The sequence below is a fragment of the Sus scrofa genome, chromosome 1, assembly GCF_000003025.6.
Source record: "Sus scrofa isolate TJ Tabasco breed Duroc chromosome 1, Sscrofa11.1, whole genome shotgun sequence".
Taxonomy (NCBI): Eukaryota; Metazoa; Chordata; class Mammalia; order Artiodactyla; family Suidae; genus Sus; species Sus scrofa.
Genome location: NC_010443.5, coordinates 621587 through 637943, shown reverse-complemented (window position 1 = coordinate 637943; position 16357 = coordinate 621587). Strand labels below are relative to the sequence as shown.

The window sequence follows — 16357 nt, the reverse complement described above, 5'->3', positions numbered from 1 at the left end:
ACTGGTTAGATGAGTTTAAAAGACTTCTCTTTAGCATTATTTTAAAGCTGGGGCTTTTCTTTTCCAGTCACACCTGTGGCATGCGGCAGTTCCGATGGAAGAGTCCAGGACTGACTCCTAGCCAGAGCTGCAACCTGCCGCTGCAGCAACGCCAGCTCCTTAGCCACTGCACTACAGCGGGAACTCTAGGGCTTTATTCTTTGTAAGTCAAAAAGCATTGAAAACTTCAGAATTAAACTTTGCATTTTCAACATAAACAGTTAAAACAATGGAAAATAGGTTTGAGAACCAAATTGGGAGCTCTAACATTTCAAGTTTCAATCTAGACCGAGTTTTACGGCTCTGTGATAAACTCCAAACAAAAAAATAAATAAGGATTAGAACACGCGAAAAAAGAGAAAATAGAGATTTATTATAGAAACACCAACGAACCATTTCCACACGAAGGAGACGATGAGGGTGGCTGGTGATGACGGCAGCTCTGAAAGACCCACGGGGCCAGGACTCGCGTGCCATCAACCCAAAATTAAACGAACACAGAAAACCCTTTTCTGATCACTACAGTACCTGAGACAGCTTGTGAGACATCCGCTCCACATGCGACACCCACGACTTCAGAGAGCGTCGCACGTGACATTCACATTTATCTCCACGGCCGAAACGTCCTAACTGAAAATGGCAATATTTGGTGACGGCGTCAATTCTCATTGAACTGTATTAACGAAAGACTGAGGAACTCTGCAAACACTGGTTAAATATACAAGTAATAACATTTCCAGAGAAACACCTGGATCTTAGAGATCTCAGATAAATTTTATGCACTGGGGTTTCTATTGTGGCTCAGCAGAAACGACTCTGACTAGTATCCATGAGGTCACAGGTTCGATCCCTGGCCTCGCTCCATGGGCTAAGAATTTGGCGTTGCCGTGGCTGTGGTGCAGGCCGGCGGCTACAGCTCCAATTTGACCCCCACCCTGGGAACCTCCATATGCTGCGAGTGGGGCCCTACCTAAAAAAAGACAAAAAAAAAAAAAAAAAAAAAGGAGCCAGCTGCCAATGGCTCACTTGAGTTGCACTTGCATTTTTACAAAACCACACCACCTAAGAAATTCGGTGGTGAGTAGGCTAACAGTCATTTTAAATACACGACTCAATGATCAAATTCATTTAAAAGCCCAGAAATACCTACGGTCTGAGCATCAGTCTGAAACGCCGTCTCGGCAGATCTCACTGTGAAAGGAGCAGCACGAGATCACGGTTCCCAGACACAGGCCCTGTTCCCGCCGAAAGGGCGCCCCTCCCTTCCCAGCGCCCCCAGCAGACCCGCGGGGGGCAGGGGGCGTCACAGCCAGTGACTAACACCCCCGCTTCAAGGCTGGCTGTCTCAGCCTCATCGAATTACCAATCTTCAAAGGGAGGCCTTCACGCGCCTGGGGGACCCACTGCTCGGTGTTGACAATAGTTCTGCGCTGCCTTTATGCCGGAAGAGGCTGTTCCAGTAAAGGAAGACGCTTGACAGAGCTCTCCAAGCCGGCGGCATATTCCGCAAACCAGAAAGGCCTTCTCCTCTCGTGCGGGAAAGTCCTCACTGCTGACCCTCCCGGGGAAAGCGCGGGGAGGACGCCAAGGAAGGGCCCTGCCTGTGTCTTCAGGCTTCGCGGCCAAGGCCAGGCGCCCGCAGGCGAGGAGAGGGCGCCGTGCGACGCAGGGGGGCCCCGAGCCCCCCGCTTCCAGAGGAGCCGTCCAGACTGAGCTCCGGGGAACCAGGCTCAGGGCCTCAGGCCGCTCCCCCTCCAGTCGGGGTCTCCCACTGCAGAGTCCAACCCTGGTCCAACACCTCCAGTTCCCACCCCCCCGGGAGGACACTGGACAGAATCTGCTTGGAGAGAATTTGACCCGCGGCCCAGGGTCCAGAGCCTGTGTTCTCTGCTCCCAGTCATACCAGTTGCAAAAACTCCCAGAATATCAGCCCGCACCTGCCTAGGACTCAGAAATTTAAAGTGAACCTGGAATAACACATGGAACCTGTGGATAACAGTCTTTTAAAGTAACATTAAGACCTCACTTCAAAAAAGAGAATACCCTTGAATCAGAATGCAGATTTCAGAAGGCCCAATCGAAATGAAACCCTTGATTTGGAAAGCCCTTCCAAATCTATCAAAAATCAAAGCTGTAGCTGTAGCCCTGAAAACAAAAGTTTTGTGGACAAACGCTCTTGGGTAACAGTGTCTTTTGAACTAAACCGTGAGACGCCCAAGTCCTCCAAACGGCCACCTCCTCCCTCGGCCGGAGGGTCTTAAACCATTTCTCTGTCAAGACAAACCAGCTACATTCTGCAGAGGGGAGCCACTGAGTCACAAAGGCTGCTTCACATTCCTGCAGAAGCTCCGTGACTGTCCCTCAACCCAGTGAGGGCTCCAAACACCAAACCCTCCACCAAGTTTTAAGTGGACATAGACTACCAGGAAAAGAAAAAACGGGGCCATAAAATGAGCAAAAACAAAAGTACAAAAATCAGCATGCGTGCGGCGTTAAAGTGCCTCCTAAGGTCAAACACCGAGGCTTGGAAGCATTTAACGGCCAGTCAGAATCACCGCTGAACCTGGTGGCCAACGTGTCAAAGCTGTCTTGTATTTGTGTACATCACACCCTTCGCACAGAGAGGAGGGACCGCTCCGGAGTCACTCACTTTATTTTGACAGATCTGGTGGATGGGCCGAGAATGAACTCCCGCCAGCAGCGCGGCGCTGCGGCCCGCGTTGAGGTCGAAAACCTCCAGGGTCCTGTTCCTGCCGGCGGCCAGCACCAGGTCTGCGGCTGAGTTAGGGAGCTCTTCCCAGGCGTCCGGCCCACGGGAGGCACGGCCCACTCCCTCTGCTCGTACATTCTGGAACACCACACAAGGCGCGCTTCTGAGGCGCCACGCACAAGAGCCCTGACCACGGCCCCGCTCCCCCACCCCGTCCGGGCACCTGGCCAGGGCCGCGGGCCGCGGGGGCTCGTGGACGGCGGGCAACCCGGCTTCCACGTACAGTTAGACAAATGCAGCATGAGGGCCAGAACACACCCAGGCCAAGGCCGCAATGCAGGTGGGCACTAGGCCCAGAGCTCCAGAGACCAGTGGGTAAGGCCGCCAAGGTGTCTGCTGCCAAAGGGGCTGACTGCACGCCCGAAGGACCTCAGAGATGCACGCTGCGGGGAAGCCTTAGGCACCTGGCACCTGAGGGACAATCCGCAAGCTTAGGGTGGGTGTGTCCACCAGAACTCCCACCCTTCACTGTGTAGCCCGAACAAAACACAGGCGGGAGAAAGGATGCAAGGCCGAGAGGGCTGGGCTCCGTAACACACCCGATGCTGAGAGCGGAGCACACAGGAGTCTTCTCCCAGGACAGAACAATCAGAGCAACACAGTGCTGCTAGCTTTTCCTTGGTTTGGTTTTTTAGCAAAGGCTCGAGCATAAAAAACACTGCATTTCCGGAGTTCCCATTGTTGCTCAGTGGGTTAAGAACTGACTAGTGTCCATGAGAACGCAGGTTTGAACCCTGGCCTTGCTCAGTGGGTGAAGGATACAGCGTTGCCACCGGCTGTGGCATAGGTCGCAGATGCAGCTCAGATCCGGCATTGCTGTGGTCGTGGTGCAGGCTGGCAGCTGCAGCTCACATTTGACCCCCAGCCTGGGAACTTCCATATACTAAGGGTGCAGCCATTAAAAAAAAAATCACATTTCTAACTAAAACATAATAGAACTTCTATTAAAACCTTTTATCAGTCTTTCTGAAGTTTCAAGGATGAACCTTTTCAAAAGAATTTTACTTAGACCTTCGAATAACTGAAATGGTTAAGATGAGTTTCTGAAGAGCAGAGCTTTGCCTCCAAGTAAGTTAAAATCCGTGCTTTTTAATTCAAGTGTTAGCCATAAACACTCAAAATTTAAAGTTTTAGAATCAAGTTCATTTTCAACAGCAACTGCTGTAACTTTTGCCAACGTCCACATGAGGCAGGAAAGCATTCAGTTAATCGGAGGATACCACGGTGGGCACAGCAGTTTGTTTCCCAAATGTGCTAACTCGCTGTTCTTAAATACTAAATGACTGTGTGATGCAGTAAGCGAGAGCCCAGGGGCCTGGGCTTCCACCACCCTGCTGAGCGGCAGAGGCGCCAGTGCATCCACTCTCATCTTTCCTTTGATGCTCTTTTCACCACGGAGATGAAACCACTATAATTAATGCAAAAGACTGTGAGCTCCCGAGTTCCCCGGGACTGCCAGGAGCCTGGACACTCAGCACACGCTTTTGCCAGAAGGACAGTCCTTAGGATGCGAACACACTGGGAGGAGAGCAGGAAAAAGGATACAGGAATAAAACTCATTCACTGCTGATAAGCTGGTCACCTCCACTGCCTCGGTCGTGGGGAGCCTGAAGACAGGCGTGCACCTGCTCTTCTGCTTGTACCTGGAAAAAATGAGAGCTGGTCCTCCTTTCGTTTCCTTTTCACTACAACAGCTTCCACCTTAAAAACACGCGCATCACTTAACTGTCCTGTCTGCCCACACTGAGGGGACAGGTGAATCGGCTACCATACTTCTCCTTAGGCAACCCTAGGTCGTCCTTCAGTAACACTGCAAGAAAACAATATCCTACACGTAGCCAAGCGTGATTCATTCCCATCTATGACAAGGCAACCTTTTCTCCTAATTCTAAAGTAACTGTGTATACGTAAGGAGACAGCTAACTGGTTATAAGTTATCTGTATTTTCATGTAAACCTAAGTTGTTAAGCCTGGGAGGGGGCTGGGGCCCGCACAGGCAGAACCAGTCACAGAGTGGGCACCCAGACAGGCGGCACAGAAGGCAAGGGCAGGCGTCTGGTCTGGGGGCCTCAGGAAGAGGAGACCCCATTCGCATGGAACTCCTGAGCAGAGAGAGCAGAGGCCCCGGCAGCAGGCAACTACCTTTTGACGTCGTCTCTGCTGGTGCTGATGTGGCACTTGAGCAGCTGGAACTCGGGGCCCGAGGATAACAAAATAAACGCGTCCAGGTAGTAAAACTGCGCAGATCGTACAGGCTTGGGAAACATGTCTTTGCCCTGCGGTGCGAATCAGGAAAGATTTCTGAGGCAGAAAATGGTAATTAACACACCGCCGCTCTACACGTGAAATCCTTGCACCTTAGCACCAAGCATCTATATATTCCGAAGAGACAGATGGACTCAGAACCAACTGACGTTTGCCTCTTCTTCCTTTCTAAAAGATGTTTCACGATTAAACTTTGACTGTGATGGGTGTTTTGGTCGCTTAAAAACTCTAAAATGAAAGAAAATTGGAAGCCAAGAGCAAACATATTAATGCCCCAATTCTACGCCTGTTTAAAGCGTGGTTCAGAGTAGCTACTCCCATGTGGACCTGGCGGCGCCCACAGCATCCCGTGCAGACGTCAACAGGGTTAAGGCCTTCTCTCTGAAGTGCTGCCACGCCTCCTTCTGCACAGTCCTAGGAATGCCCGGCTCTCCCCTCCTGACTGGTTTCCCCAGGAGTCAGTCCCTTTTCACAATAAGACTCACACAAAATAAAAGCTAAGGGCATCTTTGAAAATTGGCCTTTGGCAGCTCGCAGTCGGAGGAATCGAAGCTGCATCCGCTGGTATCCCCGCTTCTTCTCCTGTGGCCTCCTGTCTCCCCTTTCCCGCTCCGTTTCCAATGATCTACTTCACGTTCACTGGAACAAGGCACTTTTCTCCACAAAAAGGATCGAAGCTGCATCCGCTGGTATCCCCGCTTCTTCCCCTGTGGCCTCCTGTCTCCCCTTTCCCGCTCCGTTTCCAATGATCTACTTCACGTTCACTGGAACAAGGCACTTTTCTCCACAAAAAGGATCGAAGCTGCATCCGCTGGTATCCCCGCTTCTTCCCCTGTGGCCTCCTGTCTCCCCTTTCCAGCTCCGTTTCCAATGATCTACTTCACGTTCACTGGAACAAGGCACTTTTCTCCACAAAAAGGTACTTGCTCCCCACGACATCCCTCAGGCCCTACTAGCAGCTCAGCTCTACCATAAAATCCCACTGAATTCACATTTTAAATTATTCCAATATTTTAGCATTAATCTCCCTTTTCAGACCACCCAAGTGGGAGCCTGACTTGACTGTGCATGTGTGTATTCACACATACACGTGTGCTGTGATGCATGCATGTTGTGTTGCACAAGCGTGCGAGCGTGTGCGCACACACTTAAGAAGGTCCTTGAGCATCAGTCGGCGTTCGTGTGCCGCCCCCTGCCCGACCTCCCCGACCTCCTGTTAGGGTAGAAGACTGAGACCCTGGGGCCAGCCCTGCTTGGACAGCTGGCTGTCCCACGGTCTCAGGGATCACCGTTACCAGACACAGCGCCAGCTCCGGCCTGCGGGCCGACCACACCCTCAGTGTCCCGTCCTGGGAAGCAGACAGCAGCCACCTGCCGTCGTGGCTCCAGCACACGGTGCTCACGGCCCCGCTGTGACCTAAGAGAGACAGAGCAGGAAGGAAGGACACAACCAGGACGAAGTAACCCTGGACGTTGAAGGCAATGCCGGGCCAAGTGACCCATGGAGCAGACGCCCCGGCAGGTGAGTTTTGCCTCCTTTAAAGGCTAAATATGGTTTCTGAAGAAGGTGTTTCAAGAATTCTTAAAATAGGAAGTTCAGAGCTGGGTGTTCACCGAGGGTCACTGGTTTTCTCATCCACGTGTCCCTCCCCTCTGCCGCCTGGCACGTGCCACGGTCCTGTGCCCCGGCCCCGGCCTCCGCTGGCTTCTGGGGCCCCTTAGCGCCTTGGGAAAGGGCCCTGCATGCCGAGATCTCGGCACGATGCCTTGTGGCTGAAGCTGCGGGGAAAGAGCCACAGCCGAGCGAAGCCCCTCAGGCAGCGCCAAGGGCTCGCGGCAGCCCCCCCCCCGCCCCCCCCGCCGGCCTCAGTGATTTAGAGACGAGACAGGGAGTCGCAACATACTTGCAACAACCAAATCACACCTGTCAGAAAACCAACAAGCAATGGAAAAACCGGGAAGGATTTACAAACAGTGTACGTCTCAGTTCTGTAACTTGACCTCCGGAACAGGAGCTCCAACTCACAGAGCGGAAAACTCTCTGCAACGGCGCTGCTGCCCCCTGGTGTAAACTTCGGGAGCTTCCGCAGGAGCACTGAGGCCAGAGGGGTCAGGCGGCAACACCCTCCGGGCGCTCAGCGGGCCCCGACGGCCCCTCCTGAAGCCCCGCGTTGCAGACCCCATGGCCACCTCTCAGAGCCGGGGCCGTGGGCACAGGCAGCATCCGGATCGGACCTCCAGACGCGCCCCCTTTCTGGCCATCAGGTGGGGATGCTCTGACCACCACCACCCACCCGGACAGCAAGAGGCCGCGGGGCTGCCCGTGGCAGGGTTGCTGCCAGGTGGCGGGGCTTCCTTCCGTCCCCGCTGCATAGTAGGGACCCCTCCTTCCATCCCCTGTTCCTCCCACCGCCACTCGCATCCTTCACCGGACACCCGGATGGCGGCTAAGGAACCAAGGCCCACAGAGCGCATGCCACAGCGAGCCTGCCCCCCACTTCCCGGTGTCGGGGCAGAGACCCCGACTCCCAGTGACGAGAGCGGGACCTCACAGGACCACCCTGGACACAGGAAGGGCCGAGGCGCAGAGGCCCGTGCAGACCCGCCGGTCCAGCTGAGCCCAGGGCCCACGAGGGTCTCCAGCCAGGCCCTTTTCCTCACTGCCCACGTGGCACATGAACCGGAACCACACTGATGCCCTCAGGGTGCGGACAGTGGGGTGACGAGCATCAGAGAGAGAACAAACAGGACCCGAAACCCTGGCCCGGAGCCCTCTCTTTCACCAGGGCCAGGGCTCCCGCTTGAGGGACAGGGCTGCTGGTGGGAGGGAGGGACCCGGCTGTGACCCCCACTTAGAGGAAGGCACGCAGGAAGGGGGCCAAGTCGGCAGCTTCAGACACACCGGAAGCAAGAGTTCTCAGCTGAATTTCATCCCTTTCTAAGAATTCCTCTTTATACAATTTCGCATACCTAATGAAATCCTAATGCCACCTTCTGAAGTGACTGACCCTGGGACATACCTGGGCAGGACGTGAGGTGCCATCCAGCGTGTCCCCCGGGGACCAGGCCAGGCCGAGAGGACGGGTGGTGGGGCAGCTCACGGCCCCATAGCAAAGCGCAAGCAGAGACACCGTGACTCAATCAAACAGACTGACACCTGCGGGCTCCCCCAGCGGCTTGCGCTCCAGAGGCCCCGAGTCCTCCAGGAGGGAACTTTAGTTTAGCATCTAATATCTCTACCACGGAAGGATCCAGAACATGCTTTTCTTAGTTGCCTTTGATCACGAGAGAAACAAAAACACCCACTTCTCTGCCTTCTGGGTTAGCGGTGAGCGACCCATCATGTTCTCAAAGTTGAATTACGTGATGATAAACCAGCAGGACGCGTAAGGTAAAGCGACGTCACGCAGGTGAGGTGGGTAATGAGGACGCTCTTCCCCAGAACAGAAATAGAGCCCTTTTTGAAAAAGGCGAGTTGGAAGATCCACTGCATTTTCTTAATTAGCAGAAGCCCTTCTTCCAACAATAACACCCACAGAGAAATGCCCCAACGGACATAAACACCATGGGTGTCGGTGGGTGCGGCCACCCAGTATGCGTGTGCGACAGGCCTTACAGCACAGTGCTGAGCTGGGAGGAGCCACAGAATGTTCTGGAAGCTTGTTGGCCGCGGGCTGGGTAGGATGAGGAAGAGAGATGCTGCTTCCGGGCGAGGGGCGGGGACCTGTCCGCCCTTGGGAAGGGTGCTCCTCCCCGTCCCCGTCCCCGTCCCCGGCAGCCGCAGACACTGGGAACCCGGCAAGGACAGGGCCACTTCCCTGGGCCGCCTCGTGTGCTCCTGCGGCCCTGGGCCCAGCGCCCGGTCCTGCTCTCTCTCACGGAAACACATGGTGCTGAACTATCTACGGAGTAAGACCCAAAGCAAGCAGCCCCAGGAGCCCCAGGAGGAGGGGCAAGAGCCCAAGGTCGAGGACCGCATCTACGGGCACCGGTTACGAGGCCCCAAGAGCCACAACTTCCACATCACTGCCCTCGTTCAAACCTACTTGCTTGAAAAAATTCTTTGCCCCGTCAACGTTCATAAAAATGCCTGTGCACAAACCCTACTAACTTGCCAAACGTGCTTCAGTCCTGGGTCTGTAAGATGCGGCGTCCCTCCCCCCCGAATTCCGGGCCCTTTGGCCGCGGTGCGCCAGCACTTCGGGTCTCTCACTCACACTCGCTCCCTTTGGTCCAGGGAGCTCCGAGGCATCCGGGTTGTCAAGTGTGCTCACATCACTGCCCAATTCAAGCCTTGCTTCTGTTTTGACGGGGGCAAGGGTGGCCCTCGGCAACTACTGTCAGGAGCATGATGAGACCAAAACGGTGCCCCAGAGGATTCAAAACCCATCCTGGAGCCACACCCACAGGGCTAACATGGCAGGTGACGAACGCAAGTCCCTGGGCTTGTCCTACAGAGCAACAGGTTGGGGCAGCTTGTAGCCCGCCCTCACCGCCAAAGCTCATCCTCATTATCTCTTGACTCCTTAACCACCTGCAGATAACGCCTCTGACACAGGGGTCACTACAGCTCTGGGGCTTAAGCTCTCTTTCGGGAACTCGGAATCAGCTGTGTGTAGCCCGAGCTCGAGCCAGCCAGGACGGGCAGGGACCCCGACCGCCAGCTGGGCCTGTGCTCGTGTCCGAGGAGCAGCCTTCTGACCACAGGGCCGAGTGCCCCACCCCCGATCACGCCAGCGCCTCATTTCGACCATGCACCCCGGGAAGCAGCCGTAACCCAGAGGCGCCTGCACACACCACGCCTGCCTCACTTTCCTCCTCCAGTCCCTTCTGCTCACACCTCAGCCCCGCCCGCTTCTTTATCCCGTAAGTGTCCCAGCCCGTGCCCCGGGGAGGCGGATCTGGAATCTGCTCTCCCGTCTCCTCTCTTGGCTGCCTCGTTACAGACCCATTCTCTGCTGCAAACCCTGCTCTCAGGGTCTGTCCAGCAAAAGGACCTGGTTTGGTAACATGACCCACCCATAAGTCCATATTAACTACAATTCTACACTTTACCTGAAAAAACAGCAGGTGTCCCGGTGAGGTCAGCACTGAAAACCAGGGATAGGTGGTTGGCTAAGCCACAGGCCAGCCGCTGTCCATCTCCTGCTTGAAAAAACAAGAGACGCGCCTCATGAATCATAACACACAGAAGTCACACTTGCAACAGGTGAAACGCAGAACGTTCAGCTCTCAGGTAGTGAGGACCTCTGCAACAGGGACCAGCACGTCCTCAAATCCCGATCACTGGGACCCGGCAGGTGCCAGACCCTGTCAGGCCCTCATGTGCACGTCCCCACACTTCTTTCATAGAGACGGGCCAGCGGGCTGGCAGCTGAAAACGTGCCCAGGACACAGGTCAACAGGCAGCACCAGGATCTGAACCCTAAACCCAGGACACTGCTCTGAAGCCCGAAGCATCCTGACTCCCAGGAACAGGTGTTTGAGGTGCAGTCAGCTAAGCCATTGCACTTAAACATTCTCCTAAACCAAGTGGACATAAATTATAGGCTTCCCCATAATATCCAAACTTGAGGACCCTAACTTTATAATCTTATAATCAAATGCTCGGTAAGCAAGTATAGTGAATATCACAAAGATACTCACTAGTAACACTCTGTTTCTAATTTCCTGAAATTACTCAAAAAACATTTGGCTAGAATTATATGAAAAACAAAAGGAATTCAGCAAAAGTTGTAAAAGACAATAACCTTTAGGAATCCACTTAAAATACATTGGGCAGATGGTTGTCTACACTCGGGGGGCGGGGCGGAAGGTGCGCAGACAGACCCTGGATTAGTGGCAACAGCATATTCTCACCTGTAAGTGTCCAGAAACTAGGAAAGAGATGCTTACCCCAAAAAGAAGAGCTCAGAGAGTGGAGCTACCTGGATGGAAACTGCCTCCTAACTTCTTCAGACTCTTCCAAGAAAACCACTACAGTCCCAACGAGGAGGCAAAGGAGCCGCTTGGGCCGAGCGCCTGCCCCAGGCCAGGGGCACCCAGCCCCGGGGCATGATCCACCTGTGGGAGGAAGGGCTCAACCCACTGGGCAACCAGACGACTGGGTCTGTGGCAGCCAGCTGGTGGGACTTTGCAGCTCCTCCTGGTCTGTGAGTAAGCCTCTACCGGAGCTGCTAGAGGAGACGGCCACACACAGGGGACACAGACCTGGAGGAGCTTCCAACCAAGCCCAGGGCTCATGTGCTGCAGGCGCTCGCAGGGCACACATGGACGCTGTGGGCTAATCCTGGTGACACTCCAGGGGAAAGGAGTTTTGATTTTAATCTTGACCCAAACAATGTTACACAACTTCAAGTACCCGAGATTTTTAAAAATCTACTTACAACAGAACAGTGGGCAGACCAGATGCCCTTACAAAGGCAGTAGGCACGGCCCCAGCTTCACTAGCATACCTGAATACTGAACACAGTGCACAGCGGCCTGGTCGTGGGACACAGCAAGCTGCCTGCTGAGCTTGCTTGGCAGAGGACTCTCCAAAGGATAATCCTTGCTTTAGGGAAGATCAGAGAAAACAACTGAGATAGTTCAGAGTGAGACTAGAAATAAAATAATAAACTAGAAATAAGGTAGATGTTCAGAGTGAGACTAGAGATAAAATAATAAACTAGAAATAAGGTAGATGTTTAATAAACTAGAAATAAGGTAGATGTTATATTTACACATATAATTTTATTCCACAAAACTTGAATATATATATATATATATATATATATATATAGACACACATATATATAGTAAATCTTACATTCAAAACATGAAATAATATCTACATGCTGCCTAAAAGAGACTTACTTCAGAGCTAAAGACATACACAGACTGAAAATAAGAAAAAGGAAAAAGATAATTCATGCAAATAGAAATGATAAGAAAGCAAGGGTAGCAATACTCTTATTAGACAAAACAGACTTTAAAACAAAGGCTATCAAGGGAGTTCCCATTGTGGCTCAGCAGTAATGAACCCCACCAGTATCCATGAGGTTGCAGGTTTGATCCCTGGCCTTGCTCAGTAGGTTAAGGATCTGGCCTTGTCATGAGCTGTGGTGTAGGTGGCAGATGCAGCTCAGATCTGGCATTGCTGTGGCTGTGGCACAGGTCAGCAGCTGCAGCTCCAATTCAACACCTAGCATGGGAACTTCCATATGCCATGGGTGCAGCCCTAAAAAATAAGTAAATAAATAAAATAAAATAAAACAAAGGCTATTAAAAAAGTAAAAAGGCATTACATAATGATAAAGGGATCAATACAAAAGGATATTATACTCATTAACATATATGAACCAAATACAAGAGCACCTAAATATATAAAGCAAATATTAACAGACATAAAGGGAGAAATTGGTAATGGTACAATAATAGTAGGGGACTTTAACACCCCACTGACATCAATGGACAGATCATCCAGACAGAAAATCAATACAGTAACACTGGTCATAAATGACACAGCAGACCAGTGGACTTAATAGATATCTATAGGACATTCCATCCAAAAACAGCAGAATACACATTCTTTACAAATGCATGTGAATAGTCTTCAGTGTAGATCACATGCTAGGCCACAAAACAAGTCTTGACAAATTTAAGAGGATAAAAACTATATCAAGCATTTTTTTCTAACCGCAACACTATAAACTAGAAATCGATTATGAGAAGGAAAATGAGAAAGGCACAAACATGGAGATTAAACAACAGGCTACTAAAAAACAAATGGATCAATGAAAAAATCAAAAAGGAAATCAGAAAACACCTCAAGACAAATCCAAATGGAAACACAACTTTTAAAAGTCTATGGGATGCAGCAAAATAAGGTGTAAGAGGGAAGTTTAGAGCAACACAGGCCATCCTCAAGAGACAAGAAAAATCTCAAATAAAAAATTTAAACTTCCATCTGAAGACATTAGAGACAGAGGAATAAACAAAGCCCAAAGTCAGCAAAAACTGGGAAAATAGAAGATAGGAAATAAATAAAATAGAAAAAAATAGAAAAGATTAATGAAACAGGCGATTTTTTTTTTGAAAAGATAAAACAAAACTGGCAAACCTTTAGCCAGGCATATCAAGAAGAAAAGAGAGGACCCAAATAAACAAAATAAGAAATGAAAGCAGGAGTTCCCGTCGTGGCACAGTGGTTACCGAATCCGACTAGGAACCATGAGGTTGCGGGTTCAGTCCCTGCCCTTGCTCAGTAGGTTAACGATCCGGCGTTGCCGTGAGCTGTGGTGTAGGTTGCAGACGCAGCTCGGATCCTGCGTTGCTGTGGCTCTGGCGTAGGCCGGTGGCTACAGCTCCGATTTGACCCCTAGCCTGGGAACCTCCATATGCCACGGGAGCGGCCCAAAAAAATAGCAAAAAGACAAAAAAATAAATAAATAAATAAAAATAAGTAAGTAAAAAAAAAAGAAAAACAAAAAGAAATGAAAGCAGAAAAATAACAATCAACACCACAGAGATATAAAAAAATCATTAGAGAATACTATGAACAGTTACATGCCAACAACTGGACACCCTATAAGAAATGGATGAATTTCTGGAAACATACAACCTTCAAAAACTGAAACAGGAAGAAATAATCTGAATAGATGAACCACCAGGAGTGAAACTGAATTTATTAAAAAATAATAATAAAGTAAAATAAAACTCCCAGCAAACAAAGTCCAGGACTGAAGAGCTTCATGGAGGAATTATACTCAACATACAAAGAAGAGCTAATACCTATCCTCCTCAAACTACTGAAAAAACTTGAAGAGGAAGAAACATTCCCAAATTCATCTAAAATGCCACCATTATCCTGATACTCAACCAGACAAATATACTACAAAATATATACATACAGTCCAATATCACTGATGAATATAAATGCAAAAATCCTCAAAAAAATATTAATTAGCAAATTGAATTCAACACCTTATAAAAAGGATCATACACCATGACCAAATGGAATTTATTTCAGGGATACAAGGATGGTTCAGTATTCACAAATCAAACGACGTGATACACCACATTAACAAAAGGAAGGGTGAAAATCACATTATCATCTCAATAGATGCAGAAAAAGCATTTGACAAAATTCAACATCCATTCATGATAAATTCTCATCAAAGTTGGTATAAAGGGAACATATCTCAGCATAATAAAGGCCATTTATAAACCCACAGATAATATCATACTCAAAGTTGACAAGCTGAAAGATTTTCCTCTAAAATCCAGGAACAAAACAAAAAGGCATACTTTTGCAAGATCTACTTAACATGTATTGGAAGTCCTAGCCACAACAATCAGATAAGAAAAAGAAATAAAAGCCATCACAAATTGAAAGGGAAGAAATAAAACTGTCACTTTTTACAGATGATATGATACTATATATAGACAACGCTAATATCTCCACCAAAAACATCACTGGAACTACTAATAAATGCATTCAGTAAAGTTGCAAGATACAAAACTAATACAAAATTTTGTTGCTAATCCATATACCAAGAATGAACCACCAGGAAGATATATTAAATGTATAGATAGATACTGTAACCCATTTACAATCATATCAAAAAGAATAAAATATCTAGGAATAAACTTAACCAAGGAGGTGAAAGACCTATAATCTGAAAACTATAAGACAACAATGAAGGAATTTGAAAATGACACAAAGAAATGGAAAGATATCCCATGCTCTTGGGTTGGAAGAATTAATATTGTCACACTGACCATACTACTCCAAGTAATCTACAAATTTAAAGTGCTCCCCATCAAAATACCAATGAAATTTCTCACAGAACTAGAAAAAATAATCCTAAAATGTGTATGGAACCACAAAAGACCCAGAACTGCCAAAGCTATCTTGAGAAAAAAGAACAAAGCTGGAGGTATCCACTCCGACTTTAGACTATACCACCAAACTACAGTAATCAAAACAGTATGGTACTAGCACCAAAACAGACATAGCCCAACAGAGAGCTCCGAAATAAACCCACACATTTATGGCCAATTAATTTACCACAAAGGAGGCAGGAATATATAACAAGGAAAAGACAGTATCTTCAATAAGCGGTGCTGGGAAAACTGGACAGCTGCATGGAAAAGAATGAGATTAGAACACTTCCTCACACCATCCAGGAAAATATACTCTAAATGGATTAAACACCTAAAATGCAAGCCAAAACCCCCAAAACTCCTAGAAGAAAACATAGGCAGAGCACTGACATAAAATGTGACAATATTTTTTGAGATCTCTCTCCTAAGGCCAAAGAAATAAAAGCAAAAAAAATTTAATGGGATCTAGTTAAACTTAAAAGCATTTGCACAGCAAAGGAAATCACCGACAAAATGAAAAGACCACCTATGGAATGGGAGAAAATACCTGCAAATGATATGGCAAATAAGAGGGTAATACCCAAAACATGGGTAATATCCAGGGAATATCCGAAACATGTAAATAGCTCATACGATTTAATATCAAAAAAGCAACCATCCAATTTTTAAAATGGCAGAGAATTGAACAGGTATTTTTCCAAAGAAGACATACAGATGGCTAACAGGCCCGTGAAAACATTCTCGACATCACGAACTGTCAGGGAAACGCAAATCAGAACTGCAACGAGATACCGCCTCACACCTGTCAGAACAGCTATCATCAAAGAGAGCACAAACAGGAGTTCCCACTGTGGTGCAGTGGGTTAAGGATCCCCCAGAGGCGCAGCAGAGTGGGTTCAAAGATCCAAAGGATCCAGCATTGCTGCAGCTGTAGCACAGACCACAGCTGCAGCTCGGACTTAATCCCTGGCTTGGGACCCTCCTTATGCTTGGGTGGGGCCATTAAGGAAAAAAAAGAAACATGACAAACGAATGTTGGGGGGGAGAAAATGGAAGCCCACACTGCTGGTGGAAATGCAGCCACTGTGAACAAGAGGACAGGGCTCCTCAACCAGCTAAAAGCAGAACGACTCCACGACCCAGGAGTTTCACTCCCTGACACACATCTGAAGGAAACAAAACCAGTGCTTTGGAAAGACACCTGCACCCAGTGCTCACAGAAGCACTGTTCACATGGAAGCGAGATGTGGAAGCAACCCACGTGTCCGTCAACAAAGAGGCTATGATAATACAGTAACGTGTGGCTGTAACACACAAACACAAGCGCACAAACGGAATACCAGCCATGCGGAAGAATGAAATGCTGCCATTTGCCGCCGGGAGGGACCTAGAGGGTATTGTGCTTAGTGAAATAAG

The 16357-nt window shown here is 49.3% G+C and overlaps 1 protein-coding gene across 2 annotated transcripts in view; it reads right to left on the bottom strand.

The window, feature by feature from the left end:
* WDR27 (WD repeat domain 27) overlaps positions 1–16357 on the bottom strand; it is a 141616-nt gene that overhangs the window by 82163 nt on the left and 43096 nt on the right. The window contains exons 17-22 of one of the 2 annotated variants that reach the window (XM_021085668.1): positions 11530–11627; positions 10130–10219; positions 6370–6491; positions 4952–5085; positions 4355–4452; positions 2690–2811 (exon numbers count right to left, since the gene is read on the bottom strand). In XM_021085668.1, the coding sequence (XP_020941327.1) occupies positions 2690–2811; positions 4355–4452; positions 4952–5085; positions 6370–6491; positions 10130–10219; positions 11530–11627 (664 nt within the window). Of the gene's footprint in view, positions 1–2689; positions 2812–4354; positions 4453–4951; positions 5086–6369; positions 6492–10129; positions 10220–10969; positions 11628–16357 lie in introns of both variants that reach the window. The other variant, XR_002342137.1, reaches the window with a different exon arrangement.